The sequence below is a fragment of the Babylonia areolata genome, chromosome 6 (genome assembly GCF_041734735.1).
Source record: "Babylonia areolata isolate BAREFJ2019XMU chromosome 6, ASM4173473v1, whole genome shotgun sequence".
NCBI classification, from domain to species: domain Eukaryota; kingdom Metazoa; phylum Mollusca; class Gastropoda; order Neogastropoda; family Buccinidae; genus Babylonia; species Babylonia areolata.
In genome coordinates this window covers 47,735,825-47,750,343 of record NC_134881.1, presented here as the reverse complement: position 1 = coordinate 47,750,343, position 14,519 = coordinate 47,735,825, and the positions used below count along the sequence as shown (strand labels likewise).

The window sequence follows — 14,519 nt, the reverse complement described above, 5'->3', positions numbered from 1 at the left end:
AGAGAGAGAGAGAGAGAGAGAGAGAGAGAGAGAGACCCCATCTTTTTCTCTCGGCATATGTGTGTGGATCAGCTGAAGGACGAAGAGTGTCATCGTTCTTGTGACGAAAGCTGGACGTCACCTGGGCCATGGAAACCGATCACCGCTGCAATAGAGCAGTACAAGCCGACAGATTCACACACCTACACACACCACCACCACCACCACCATATCCGCCGCACGCACCTGTGACAGTCAAGCACTAGTCATCACACAGGTGTGTGTGTGTGTGTGTGTGTGTGTGTGTGTGTGTGTTTGCGTGCGTGCACGACCGACACGCTCCGGGCTTGTACGCCTACGGTGTCTATGAAGCGAAAACGTCACATCAAAGACGGCTCCCCGGACAGTTTGACATATAACAGGGACACCCATGCAAATAGGACCCTGGAAGAAAAAAAACAAGAGACAGAGAAAGACGCCGATGATACCGCGGGCTGTAATGACGTCACTGCTCATTAGGATGACGTCATGGTAGTAATTTGTGGGAACAAGTGCCTGGAGTGTCAGAGCGTTCGCACCTCCCTCCCCTTCCCCCCAACACACACACACGCACACAAGCATGCGTGCGTGCGCGTATACAAAATTTAATCATGAATAACTACGCACAATTGCATAGGTAAATGCGTCAAGTTTAACCCCAAAAAGGCACAACACACACACACACACACACACACACACACACACACACAACGCACGCACACATCCCCCCCCCCCCCCCCCCCCCCACCCCCCCCCCCCCCCCCCCCTACCCACACACACACCACAAAGAAAACTCTTGAATAACTTAACGGCAGAATATATAAACAGGACTAAGACTTGAGGACGTTTTGCCAAAAAAAAAAAGGACAGCACGCTGCGGGAGGGTTTACAAAGATGACATCCATCACATGAAAAAAACAGTTCTCTTTCTTTATTCCTGTACACATCAGTTTAACAAGAGAGCAGTGAAGGGCGACAAGTACTGGTAAGCAACTCTTCCGGCATGTGGAAAATGACTTTGCAAAAATGCTTTGGAGAAAAAGAAAAGGGGAAAAAAGGTAAGGGGAAGGAGAGGAATGGGGATTTGAACCCAGTAGCCTTTCACAACTACCACTGATTTGGTCATGTCTGAGAACAAGGGGGGGGGGGATTTGAACCCAGTAGCCTTTCACAACTACCACTGATTTGGTCATGTCTGAGAACAAGGGGGGGGGGGGGGGGATTTGAATCCAGTAGCCTTTCACAACTACCACTGATTTGGTCATGTCTGAGAACAAGGGGGGGGGGGATTTGAATCCAGTAGCCTTTCACAACTACCACTGATTTGGTCATGTCTGAGAACAAGGGGGGGGGGGGATTTGAATCCAGTAGCCTTTCACAACTACCACTGATTTGGTCATGTCTGAGAACAAGGGGGGGTGGGGAGGATTTGAATCCAGTAGCCTTTCACAACTACCACTGATTTGGTCATGTCTGAGAACAAGGGGGGGGGGGGGGGATTTGAACCCAGTAGCCTTTCACAACTACCACTGATTTGGTCATGTCTGAGAACAAGGGGGGGGGGATTTGAATCCAGTAGCCTTTCACAACTACCACTGATTTGGTCATGTCTGAGAACAAGGGGGGGGGGGGGGGGGGATTTGAACCCAGTAGCCTTTCACAACTACCACTGATTGGTCATGTCTGAGAACAAGGGGGGGGGGGGATTTGAACCCAGTAGCCTTTCACAACTACCACTGATTTGGTCATGTCTGAGAACACGGGGGGGGGGGGGGGGGGGGATTTGAATCCAGTAGCCTTTCACAACTACCACTGATTTGGTCATGTCTGAGAACAAGGGGGGTGGGGGGGATTTGAACCCAGTAGCCTTTCACAACTACCACTGATTTGGTCATGTCTGAGAACAAGGGGGGGGGGGATTTGAATCCAGTAGCCTTTCACAACTACCACTGATTTGGTCATGTCTGAGAACAAGGGGGGGGGGGGGATTTGAACCCAGTAACCTTTCACAACTACCACTGATTTGGTCATGTCTGAGAACAAGGGGGGGGGGGGGATTTGAATCCAGTAGCCTTTCACAACTACCACTGATTTGGTCATGTCTGAGAACAAGGGGGGTGGGGGGGATTTGAACCCAGTAGCCTTTCACAACTACCACTGATTTGGTCATGTCTGAGAACAAGGGGGGGGGATTTGAATCCAGTAGCCTTTCACAACTACCACTGATTTGGTCATGTCTGAGAACAAGGGGGGGGGGGGGGGATTTGAACCCAGTAACCTTTCACAACTACCACTGATTTGGTCATGTCTGAGAACAAGGGAGGGGGGAGGATAACATGTGGAGTGATGGCCTAGAGGTAACGCGTCCGCCTAGGAAGCGAGAGAATCTGAGCGCGCTGGTTCGAATCAGCTCAGCCGCCGATATTTTCTCCCCCTCCACTAGACCTTGAGTGTGGGGCTGGGCGCTAGTCATTCGGATGAGACGATAAACCGAGGTCCCGTGTGCAGCATGCACTTAGCGCACGTAAAAGAACACACGGCAACAAAAAGGTTGTTCCTGGCAAAATTCTGTAGAAAAATCCACTTCGATGGGAAAAATAAATAAAACTGCACACAGGGAAAAAAAAAATGAGTGGCGCTGTAGTATAGCAACGCGCTCATCCTGGGGAGAGCAGCCCGAATTTCACACAGAGAAATCTGCTGTGATAAAAAGAAATACAAATACAAATAGAAGAATAGATTTGTTAAACGAACGGTAGTTAATAATCGATCGATCATTGCACCTGGCGCATGGGGGAGTGGGTGGAGGGGAGGGGGTCCAGAAGTTTTTTGGGGAAAGTTCAAATGCGTTCACAAGACGAACTGTCAGTTCAGATGTACTTACAGTCCAAGCACTGAGACAGACAGGTGAAGTGTTGTGTTGTGTAACATTTACCTGGATCTACAAACAAGTGCAATCCCCAGCTCGTTAACCAAATGACTGGATGACAACGTGGTGGAGCAAAAGAAAATAATGTAGGCTACTCTCCCGTCGTTTTGGAAATGACTGGGCAGAGATTCTTTAAAGAAAAAAGGGGGTGAGGGGTGGGAGGAGGGTGTGGGGTTAAAACCTTCAAAGACAGCACCGAGTTTTAGTTTTTTGGTCTGTCTGTTACTGGAGTGCTTGTTTGTGTGGAAGTACGGATCGTGTTGAAATGCACCTGAGGATTTTGTTTATGTAGTTGTGGGTGCTTTCGTGTGTATGTATGCTCATTGCCACGACCGTTTGGGTTTTTACGTCAACACACCTTGTTGTCATTCACAGAGACAGACAGATAGACAGAGACAGAGAGAGAGATGGGGGGGGGGGGGGGGGGGGGGGGGGGGGGGGGGGGGGGGGGGGGGGGCATAGGGTATGTATGTATATGATATGGACATTTGTTTTTCCTTCCTGTGTTAATTTAAACGGCGTGGCAGATGTGCTGTGACGCACATGACCATGTTTTGCTGACAGTAAGGTAAACACCACCCATTCCTTCACTCATACAAACCTTCACACTTTACACCTGCATAAGAAACAAGTGAATTTACATTCGAAGCGGACTTTAGACGTAACGTTTGTCAAACTGCGTTCATAAACAACCGTGAAATCCTCACTGTCACCTTTATGACTGTACAATAGCAAAGACAAACAGGCCAATTCTTGAAGAAAAAAAACCCACAAAAAAACAACAACAAAGAAAGCTTTCATGTTTTTAAAAGAAAGATTGAAAAGTACAAGGCTCGGATAATCCGCGTCTCTTTTGAGGAGAGAATGAAAACTTCACGACTGAGGTACCACTTAATGCAAATTAGGATTGTTTCTTACAGAAGCCGACAAGTGACGAAGTCCTGAGAGATGGTGTTTGAGGGGATGGTGGGTCTCCTGCTGGCTTTCATTCAAAATGAGCAGTTTGTTTTAACCGTCGTTGGCGTCACAAACGTGAGCGGAATGGTGGTCGTCAGGTACACGTGTCGGTTCGCCAGAAATTCAAGTGGGTTGGGGGTTGGGGTTCGTGTCATTTTTTTTCCCCTGATTGTATTTGTTTTTGCTCAATCAACATATCCTTTTTGGCACAATTTTTGTCGGTGTATTTCAAAGAAACACTATCATAGTACGAGGCCACTTTCAGTACTCTCTGTCTCTGTGTGTGTATGTGTGTGTGTGTGTGGGGGGGGGGGGGGGGGGCGGAGGGGGGAGAGGTCTGGCAGAGAGAGGGAGAGGGAGAAGTACGTAAAATCTAGATAATAAAAAAAAAATGTCCCTGGAAAATAACCACTTACCAGGTTGAAAGGCGTTGGACACGGACATCACAAACTTTCAGCCAGGTACGATTGCTCCTTCCCTCGTGTGCAGTTCCACGATCCATGAACAGAACAGCAACAGTTCTGTTCGGCTACAGTCCGATAGTCAGACGTGTCAGTAGTCCCACTATGCATATTTTCGGACTATCGAACGTCGGACAAAAAGAAGAAAAAAAAAAGTTGTGTCAGACTCATGTCACGTCGGTATATTGTCCTGTCGGATCATTGCCACGTCGGACCATCGCCTTGTCAGACTTCTAAACGTCGGGCAACTGCCACGTCGGATTATTAATCGTCGGACTGATGACACGTCGGACTATTGACTCGTCGGACTATCGAGATGACACAGTTCTGTCCCGTATCTTTGACATTTTACTGCTGTGCCGAGTGCCGGCACTGTCGCGATGCTGGGTTGCTTTAGCGATGATAACGTGTCTACGTCTGCACCGGTTCCATTGACTGCGGAACGTTCACACCGCTAAGCAAACTTAAAGCTGCAAAGGTCGCTCATGCAACGCAGCCCAGAAAAAAACAAAACAAACAACAACAACAACAACAACAACAACAAAAACACACCTGTACTCAGTGACTTCACGGCCTGATCGGAAAACGCAGACCCATAATGTACAGCAAATGTGTCAACAGAAACATTACGTCACGGCTCTGTCAGTGTCAGGGGGTAGGCTGATAAAGTGATGGTGTCGTAAGCATAGTGTGAGACGACGTTTGCATTTTGAGTAAAGTGAACTGTGATAAAAAGGACCGGCGACAGCCGTAAGTAAGATGCATAACCTCTTGGTGAAGCTGTGACTCAGGAATAGCTATTGTTGTACTCTGAGAGCGACGGACACTGGATTTAGAGCGCACGCTTTTGTTTCCCGGCGGTTGGAACTGTGTGGAGTGTGGTGCCTCTATCGCCGTGTATTCCTCACTCAGAAACTCCCTTTTCCTCAGAGCGTGTCCCTGGTGGCAGCTATGTCTACAAGGCATAACTCACGGCCCTGGGTCGGCCCCTCAAATTGATATATCAGTCACAGTGTAAAGACTTATTATCTTTTCCGACTCTTTCTGCTCTTGAAGCCATTTCTGGCCACGACAAAAACCGCAATATTCACGAGTAGTGTACTTCCCTTACAGACAATCGATGCAACATTGCGCTTGCGAAAAGGTACTAGGCTGACAGCAACGAGGTGATATGTCCATTTCGCCAAGAATGCCACGAAGGAGAATATACCTTGCACCGTTTTCGTGCATACGTCAAGAACCTCTGGCAAGAAGAATGGAACAGTCAAACAGCGAACACACTTAATCTAATCCGTCATAACTTAAAAAAGAAGGTCTTTACAACTAGTGTCAGAAAACCGTGAATAGTGTATATAATGTTGCAACACCCACCTTATATCACAGATTAACAAAACTTTACAGTTGGGCCAACAGCAAAGTGAGAGCTGTGTTATCAGGGGTTTCTCAATTGCAATGGAAAATCATTTACAGCTTCGTCGTTTATGAAGGACTATGATTCACAAACTAGGAGGCAAAATTGCACTGGTTCTCAGTGCTGCAGCCTTGAGGGCTAGGTGACCATTGTAAACCATTCCAACGCCGACTGTCTTAAAACCCTCTTTGTCGAGAGAGTCGGGATGTAACTTGGGCAAGACACTCTCCACTATAATCAAATTCTAGCCCAGATAGTCGGGACAGCAGTTACCTCCTCTGCTGTTCTGGTGGTCGTAGTCGACCACGGCTGACTACCATATATATAATGTTATGCAGGTTGTATCCTCGTCACTCCCTGTTTTACTAACTCCTGCCTTAAGGCTGAAGAGGCTGTGTGGTGCACTCCGGGCCGTGACCTCTTCAGCATCAGACACACTTTGATAGCATGCTGGGGAGTACAGGATATTGTACTGGGCTTTTTTTTTTAAAGGCAGACTTCAAGAATACCCTATTTCCCCCCTGATGCGATTTTTAAGATTCTAAAAGAAGTCAGATGTGTGTGTGTGTGTGTGTGTGTGTGTGGTTGTTGTTGTTGTTTTACTTTGATCTGATCTTTTCGTGGTTGACAGATGGTTTTATTTTTTTAAGATTGGTCTTTTGGTTTCAGGGAAGTTGTGGTTTTAGTTTCCAATATTGGTTATTATTTCATTTACACGTACTGCTTATAGATGCGTTACATCCCAGGGTCTCCGTGGTCAAACAGGCCAAAGTCCGTTGTCCTTCTCTCTTTCTCACCTCTGTGTGTGTGTGTGTGTGTGTGTGTGTGTGTGTGTGTGTCCTTCTTTTGTTTTGTTTTTAGGTTTGTTTGTCGTTTTGTTTATTGGATGTTTCTGGTGGTTGTTTAGCTGACGATGGGTTTTCGGGTCATCGGTTACAGACGTTTAAAATACATTGTCTGTGCCACAGACAGCTGAAAAGCAACATGTCCGAACCATGCTAGCTTTCTCGGTGTGGCAGAAAGCATTATTTCTTTAAAAGGACGCTTGCGCGCGGGTGTGCGCGCTCGCACACACACACACACACACACACACACACACACACACACACACACACACACACACACACACACACACATACGCACGCACACACCACCACCACCACCACCACCATCACCACCACCACCCTCACCACCAAACCTCACCACCCCACACAACACAGTAACACACTTCCACTTGTTTCAAACATCAAGACAAAGAGTTGCTCGTGACCCCAGACTGCAGAAAACCAAACCCAAAACAATTCACATCTGTCTCAGGGGAAAAACAACAACAACAACAACAGACGAAGTTCCATTGTCACCAGCCGTCCTGTCTGCCATAAATAGTGTGCATGTTTGTGCTGCCTGTTGGCAGTGTTCACGTGTTTGGTGTGTCAGCCATGTGGCGGGGTGCACGTGTGAAAAACACTGCCCCTGTCTTGTTGTCGGTGGCAGCCGATTTAATGGTGCCGCTGTTTGTTTGTTTTGCAGACCTTTGTCAGTTTGTTCAGTCTGTCTTGCCAACAGGCTGCGTGGTTTCAGGTGGCTGTGGTGTCTTGTCTTGTCTTGTCTCGTCTTGTCTATTACTCACTGACTTTCCCTGGTTTGTCTTTAATCCATTCATCCCAAGGGAGGCTACCAGCCTCCGCAGGTACCTCTGCCATATTGATGCCTGTGGTGGTGATTTTAACGACCAATTGGCGACCTGCCATTACGGTCAAGTTGTTCGTGGCTGTGGTCTTTCCCGTGAAGAGTGGTGTGGTCGAGGCGATACTGACGCGGAAAGACGAAAAATATTCCCTGAAAATGATTGCTTTTTTCTTCTTCTCCAGATTGACACGTGGGAATACAGTCGGAAATATTATTGAAGTCAGTCCCCTTTGTTTTTGCAGTTTGTGCGTATGAAGGAACGTGTACACCGTTTTAATGAAACGAACTTTGATGTTAGGGGCATTGCTCGAGCTCAGAGTTAATAAGTCAAACAAACAAACAACAAGAATTAGATTGTTTTTAATCAAAAGATCTAACCTTCGTTGTATCCGTGTTTGTATTCTCTCTCTCTCTCTCTCTCTCTCTCTCTGTGTGTGTGTGTGTGTGTGTGTGTGTGTGTGTGTATCATTCCCTTCCCTCTCTCTCGGTCTTTGTCCATCTGTCTGTCTATCCCTATCTCTCATTCTCTCTCTCTCTCTTCTCTCTCTCTCTCTGTCCCTCCATTCCCCCCTCCCCCCTCCACACAACACATACACGCACTCGCACAGGAACATATGTATGAAAGAGTGAGAGAGAGAAATCATTTACAATTGAATTAAAAACCTGAACAGGGTTCATCGAAGCTGTTGCATATGTACATCTCTCTCTCTCTCTCTCTCTCTCTCTCTATATATATATATATATATATATATATATGAGACACAAAGGAATGCAAAGTCGGTCGAGAAATACCAAAAAAAGGACTCATTTCCAGTGTGCACCCCTTACAAGCAGAAACGCTTCACACACACAGACAAAAAAAAAAGACATTTTCTTTTCTTTCTTTTTTTCTTTTTTGGTCCCCTGTCTTAACAGCAGAGTGTGAAATGAGCAAAGCAAAGATCAACAGGTAAGGTGAGTTACCTTTTTACCACCTGCAATGTCTGTCAGTCGCCTCCCTTTTCTCTCTGAAGCTGTCCTCTGCCCGGGATCCCCCTGTGTCTTGTGAGCTGAAGGTGTTCGGCGGACACACCCCGAGGACGGACCCCTCGCCCCCCCCCCACCCCCTCACCCCCGCTCCACCCCGACCCCACCCCCTCCACACACACCTTCCTCCCCAAACAAACCAGCATCGTCCTCGTACTTTGTGAGGGGAGGTTGGGGACGGGAGTGGAGGTGGGGGGTGGGGGCTGTATTTGCGTGTCGTTTTGCTTTCCTTTTGCGTGGCGGAGTGAGGTGGGATTTTTATTTAAAAAAATTTTTTTTTAACATAGAGACTATCTGACAGAGACAGGGGGAAAGAGAGTTCTAGTCCCCCCCCCCGCCCCCCCCCCCTCTCTCTCTCTCTCTCTCTCTGGGAGGAAGGTGGCAGAATGGTTAAGACACTCGTCTGCCAATACAGAGTCCGTGAGGGTCTGGTCGGGTTCGAATACCGTTCTCGCCCTTTCTCCCAAGTTTGACTGGAAAATCAAACTTAGCGTCTAGTCGTTGGGATGAGAAGTTAAACCAAGGTCCCGTGAGCAGCTTGCACTTGGCGCGCTGAAAAAGAACCCATGGCAACAGAAGAGTTGTCCTCTGGCAAAATTCCGTGGAAGAAATTCACTCTGATTGGTACACATATTATTTATGCGCTAAAGGCCAGACTGAGAGTTCAGTTATGTTGCTGGTCAGGCATCTGCCTAGCTGATGTGGTGTAGCGTGTATGGATTTGTCTGAACGCTGTGACACCTTCTTGAGAAAGTGAAACTCTGTGTGTGTGTGTGTGTGTGTGTGTGTGTGTGAGTGTTAACAACAACAGCAACTTCAATGTACAGGATATTAAAAACAGGGGGAAAACACCAACTGATCCATGACTAAGCAAACTGTTATTTGTTTTTTTCCCCAGCTACCAGTGTAACCATTCTAAAATCCTAAAAACTTTACGGTGGACATGACGTTGATGACGACATGTAACAGATGACGTATGTGTATATCTTTCAGGGCCACTGTGATCGAGCAGTCGGACGTCTGGTTCAAGGATGAAGGCGGGCTGACCAAGGTGATCTGTGAAGAACGTAAGTACGTCATTTGTGGATGTGCGTCATTTTTTGGACTAACGTGACGTCATTGATATTTGAGGCGCCCATTCAAAAAGAATACTCAAGACGTTGTTTCGCACGATAAAGTAGTACTAAATAACTAAGAAAGAAGAGGCACGGCCTTCAAGACTCATTTGTGATATGCACTTTGTTCTGATCCAGCGGGAATCATAAGGGGGGAAAAGAGACTAAAAATGGTTTAAAATATGTTCTGCAAATATATTATTGCAATATATATTTGATCTACAGCGAGCAACACGGGTTCATACAAGGTCGATCCTGCTGTACGTAGCTCCTTGATGTGTTAGATTCGTGGACGAAGAGCCTGGACAACGGTGGTTCACTTGACGTAATCTACATGGATTACCATAAGGACCGTCCCCCACCGTCGTCTGATCTCCAAGATCGAAGCTTTCGGAGTGACAGGGAGAGTACTAAGGTGGATCCAGGATTTCTTGTCAGAGAGAAAGCAGAGGGTGGTCGTGGATGGAGCATCGTCGCAGCAAGCTGATGTCACAAGTGGGATACCCCATGGGACCGTTCTGGGACCCTTGCTGTTTGTGATGTACATCAACGATCTCCCCAGTAGAGTGGATAGCACGACCCGACTGTTTGCTGACGATACGAAGATTTTCACAAGGAGTGAGCAGCAAACGTCAACAGAGACCCACCAGGATTATTTGGACAGACTCCAACAGTGGTCAAGTGAGTGGCCTCGTAGATTTCATCCTGGGAAATGTAGTGTTTTTAAGCTAGGCAACTACAAGTCTGAATCCATTTACTACATGAGAGGGAAGACAAACAACGGAGACGACTTCAGCCTGGCACTTGCAAAAAGAAATGTGGAAAAGATCTGGGTGGCTTCATAGACGGTAAGCTTGACTTCAAGGCCCACGTAGCAAGCATCACCTCGAAGGCGAAAAAAGTGGTCGGAATCATCAGAAGAGCCTTTGGTTTTCTTACTGAGGACGTGTCCGTACAACTGTTCAAGGCACTGGTGCGATCGATTCTTGAACACGGACACTCAGTCTGGAATCCCCAATTGAAGAACCTCTGCAGAGAAGTCGAAGATGTTCAGAAACGCGCCACAAAGCTCGTCGGATCATTGAGGGACAAGGGGTACTCAGAGAGGCTGGCCACGCTCAAACTGCCCAGTTTAGAGCACAGAAGGAAACCTACATATTAATATGTCCATGGCGTATACAAGACGGACAAGCCACAGTTCACGCTCTCCAGCAACAAAGCGAGCAGAGGACACAGCCTGAAACTGAGCAAGGTCCATTGTCGACTCAACATTCGGAGTACCTTCTTTGCGGAGCGGGTCATCAACCCTGGAATGGTCTCCCAGAAGAGATGGTGACAGCCCCAACACTAGCTGCTTTCAAGGGCCGCTTGGACACTCACTGGGCCAGTATTCCCACCCTTTACGACCCAGAGTGCTACCACTAGTCTGAAGTCCACGAGTCTTAACCATGCATGCAAGTGTTTAGTGACGAGCCCAGAACGGCGAACAGGCCACTACCAGGCCTCAAGCGTCTATCAAGATTAAGATCGAGATCAAGATTATAATATTGTCATCTACTTATCATTAAGTTTGAGGGGGAAAAAACATCGTAGCGGCTTCGAACTATGCATCTTCGGGTCGAAAGCAAGTAGATTTATTCACATCGCTTATGCGCATCTGCCAATGAAGAACCCAAATTTATTCTAATGGTGTTTTGTTTTTTGTTGTTGTTTTTTTTAGTTTGTTGTTAGTTTTCGTGTAGTAGTAGTTTTTTTCTTCTTCTTTTTTGTTTTGTTTTCTTTTGTTTTTTTAGTGCGATAAATTGTTTACTGTATTCGAGGTGATAACACTGTTTAAATCATATTGTTTTGGAGTATCTCTTTTGTTTCTGCTTTCCAGGTGAGTCAAAATAAGATGGTGCTTTTATGTATGGTTACACTGTGATAGTAATATGAGACATATTAAGTTACGGCATTCATCGCTTTAGTTCAAAGTTACGTATTCGTATGAAACTGAAAGTTTTGACTGAAGGCACTTTGATTTGCGTCCGCACAAATTTCACCGCTGTACGTCGTGAATACAGTGTTATTAAAAACGTTGATATGTCTTGAAGGTTCGCTATATCATGTTTGTTTGTGTTTTTTTCCACTCGTACTTCTGGGGAAAAAACTCCTAGTAAATTCTATTTTCATTTGTAGGTGCAACAGTTATGCTATTCTTCATTTAAATTATATTACCGTTGAATGAAATTCTGCTGGAAGATGAAATTTACCCAATGGCCTCCCCCTCTAACCCTCCCCCCCCCTCTCTCTCTCTCTCTCTGTGACTTTATCGTTTGTCGGACAGTATGCAGCACACGTATGCGCGCGCGTACTCTGCATGTATTGGTTCTCTTATTCAAAGTGATTTATCATTAGAGACATCAGTAATTCCGGATGGCAAGAGCCATCAAACTTTGGGGTGTTTGCTGATACTTTACTATCTGTTCCTGCATGCGGGATAGCCACGCGTGTGTGTAAGTACACAGATACACATGTACAAGCGTGCGCGCGCGCGCATACACACACACACACACACACACACACACACGCTCGCACGCATGCACACACACACACAAACACACACACACACACACACACACACACACACACACACGCTCGCACGCGCACACAGAGAGAGAGGAGAGACGGGAGGGGAATCATTTCGTTGAACGACGGAAGGACAAAGGGCACATCTCTGTTTCTACCTGAAGTGTGCAGGTTTTTATTGTTGATACAGGTGTTATAACTTTGGCGTGGACAACGCACACAGATTTACTTGTACACCCCCCCCCCCCCCTCCTTTCCCCCCTCTCCGCCCGCACTTCCACTCACACACACACGCGCGCGCGCGCGCGCGAGTCAGTCTTAACGGAGTGCATGATAATATTCTCTCTCTCTGTCTCTCTCTCTCTCTCAAGGACAGTTTGGCAGAATAGGCCATGACTATAATCTTAATCCTTGAATATAAAACGTTTTGAGTTCTGAGTCTCTGTCTCTCTCTATCTCTCTGTCTCTCTCTCCCTCTCTCCCTTCGCTCCCACCCACGTACCCCTAACCCCTTCCCCTCAGTGATGGATAGTAGTTCCCGTTCAGTCAGAAACCACACCCTTAATCGGCGACACGGCCAAGGGGATTGTTCTTTCCCTTGTGGACTGAGACGTTGACAGGAAGCAGGGGAGTGAGATGGAGTGAGGCCAGGGACTGTGACACTGCTGTTGTGGCAGAATGATCAAGACGCTCATCTGGCGTCCATGGTCCACGAGGGCCTGGTTTGGAATATGTATGCACTGGAGGCCTGACAAAGCGCGTTGGGTTGTGTTGCTGGTCAGCATCTGCCTAGCAGATGTGGTGTAGTGAATACAAGGTTAAGATCTAAGTGGCTAGTAAGTGAAACTGGACAGAAAGTGGAATGGCTTTGACAGACCATCTTCGTTTTTTAAATCAGTATGTTCTGCATTATGTATGTTTTAGCCGCTTTCCAAAGACCCGTTGTATATTATCAAATGTCGTTCTCACAGTGAAAGAACGCTCGCGCGCGCATTCAGAAGTGCAATGCATGCATGCACGCACGAAAGCGGGAGAGATGTATGGAGTCAATCAGTCAGACAGTGTATGTTAGCGGCAACAGAAGTGCTGACAGATTGAAGTCTTGATGCCCGCGCTAGCATTGTGTGGCTGAGTAAACGCTTTCTCCAAACTACCCGTGCAAGAGTTAAGAAAGAAAGAAAACAACAGTGTGTGTGTGTGCGCGCGCGCGCGTTTGTGTGTGTGCGTGCGTGCATGTGTGTATGTGTCGTCAGAACAAACACGCACTTGGGGACGAGTAAAGAAAACAAGCATCATCGCTATTCCCCAAACACGACAGTCCCACCACAACACCCCCGCCACTTCCCCGTTATTATCGACGAAAAAAACTGAATGAAAAATTATAACCACTCCGTGTGTGTGTGTTCAAATCGCCGGGGAATGGAATTCTTTGATTCAACGGTAGAGCCTTTCCGACTTTGGACAAGACCCATTAGATTTCGCATGCTGTGCATAATTTCAGCCCAACTGTCATGTGCAGGCAATTATGTTTTTTTGATGACAGATATGGGCAGACAGACCGAGAGACACACACGGATACAGGCGGACAGACAGACAGTGTGAAACCTGCGCACCCCTTTCATAGCTTGTACAACGGGTCGTGGGTGTGGAAAAGGGGGCTTCCTATCGTGTGTGTGAAAATCTGCGGGCTTTATGTAGGCAGTGGATGCAACAACATGCGAAATTCCGCGTAATTCATACTTCTCCGGACAATCACGCCAATGTTTTTTCCGCCCTGCATTCCTTTAAAAAAAAAAAAAAAAAAAAAAGCAAGCGAGATCGCAATGGTAAGCTGTTTGACATGGGTCAAAGAGAGCTCCATCTTTCAAGACAACGCGTTATTTTTTATTCTAAAACTGATTGTAGCGCGTGCACAACCTTCGGCGCTCCTGACTCACTACAAGATTTATTGTATTTCCGTGCATATACCCGCGAAAATGTGTGTGTGTGTGTGTGTGTGCGCGCGCGCGCGCGCATGTATATGTGTGTGGTGTTTTTGTTTTTTGGCGTTGTTTCTTGCATCACATATGTAATGATTAGGGTGCCAAGTTTATTTCCTGGTCCCACGCGCGAAAAATGGAATACATTGTTGAAAAGTTTCCTGTGTCGTGAGAATGTTACATTGTGCAGTATTTGTACTTCTCGGTTTTCTTTCTTTCTTTCTTCTCCTTCTTCTTCTTCTCATTCTCCCTTCCTCCTCCGTCTTGTTCTCCCCCTTCTTGTTCTTCTTGTTCTCCCCCCCCTCCTTTTTCTTCCCCTCCTTTTTGTTCTCCCCCTTCTTGTTCTTCTTGTTCTCTTTTTCTGTT

At 46.8% G+C, this 14,519-nt stretch overlaps 1 protein-coding gene across 3 annotated transcripts in view; it reads left to right on the top strand.

The window, feature by feature from the left end:
* LOC143283102 (spondin-1-like) overlaps window positions 1-14,519 on the top strand; it is a 221,377-nt gene that overhangs the window by 138,868 nt on the left and 67,990 nt on the right. For all 3 annotated transcript variants that reach the window (XM_076589201.1, XM_076589200.1, XM_076589202.1), the window contains exon 4: window positions 9,485-9,558. In XM_076589201.1, the coding sequence (XP_076445316.1) occupies window positions 9,485-9,558 (74 nt within the window). The remainder of the gene's footprint in view (window positions 1-9,484; window positions 9,559-14,519) is intronic.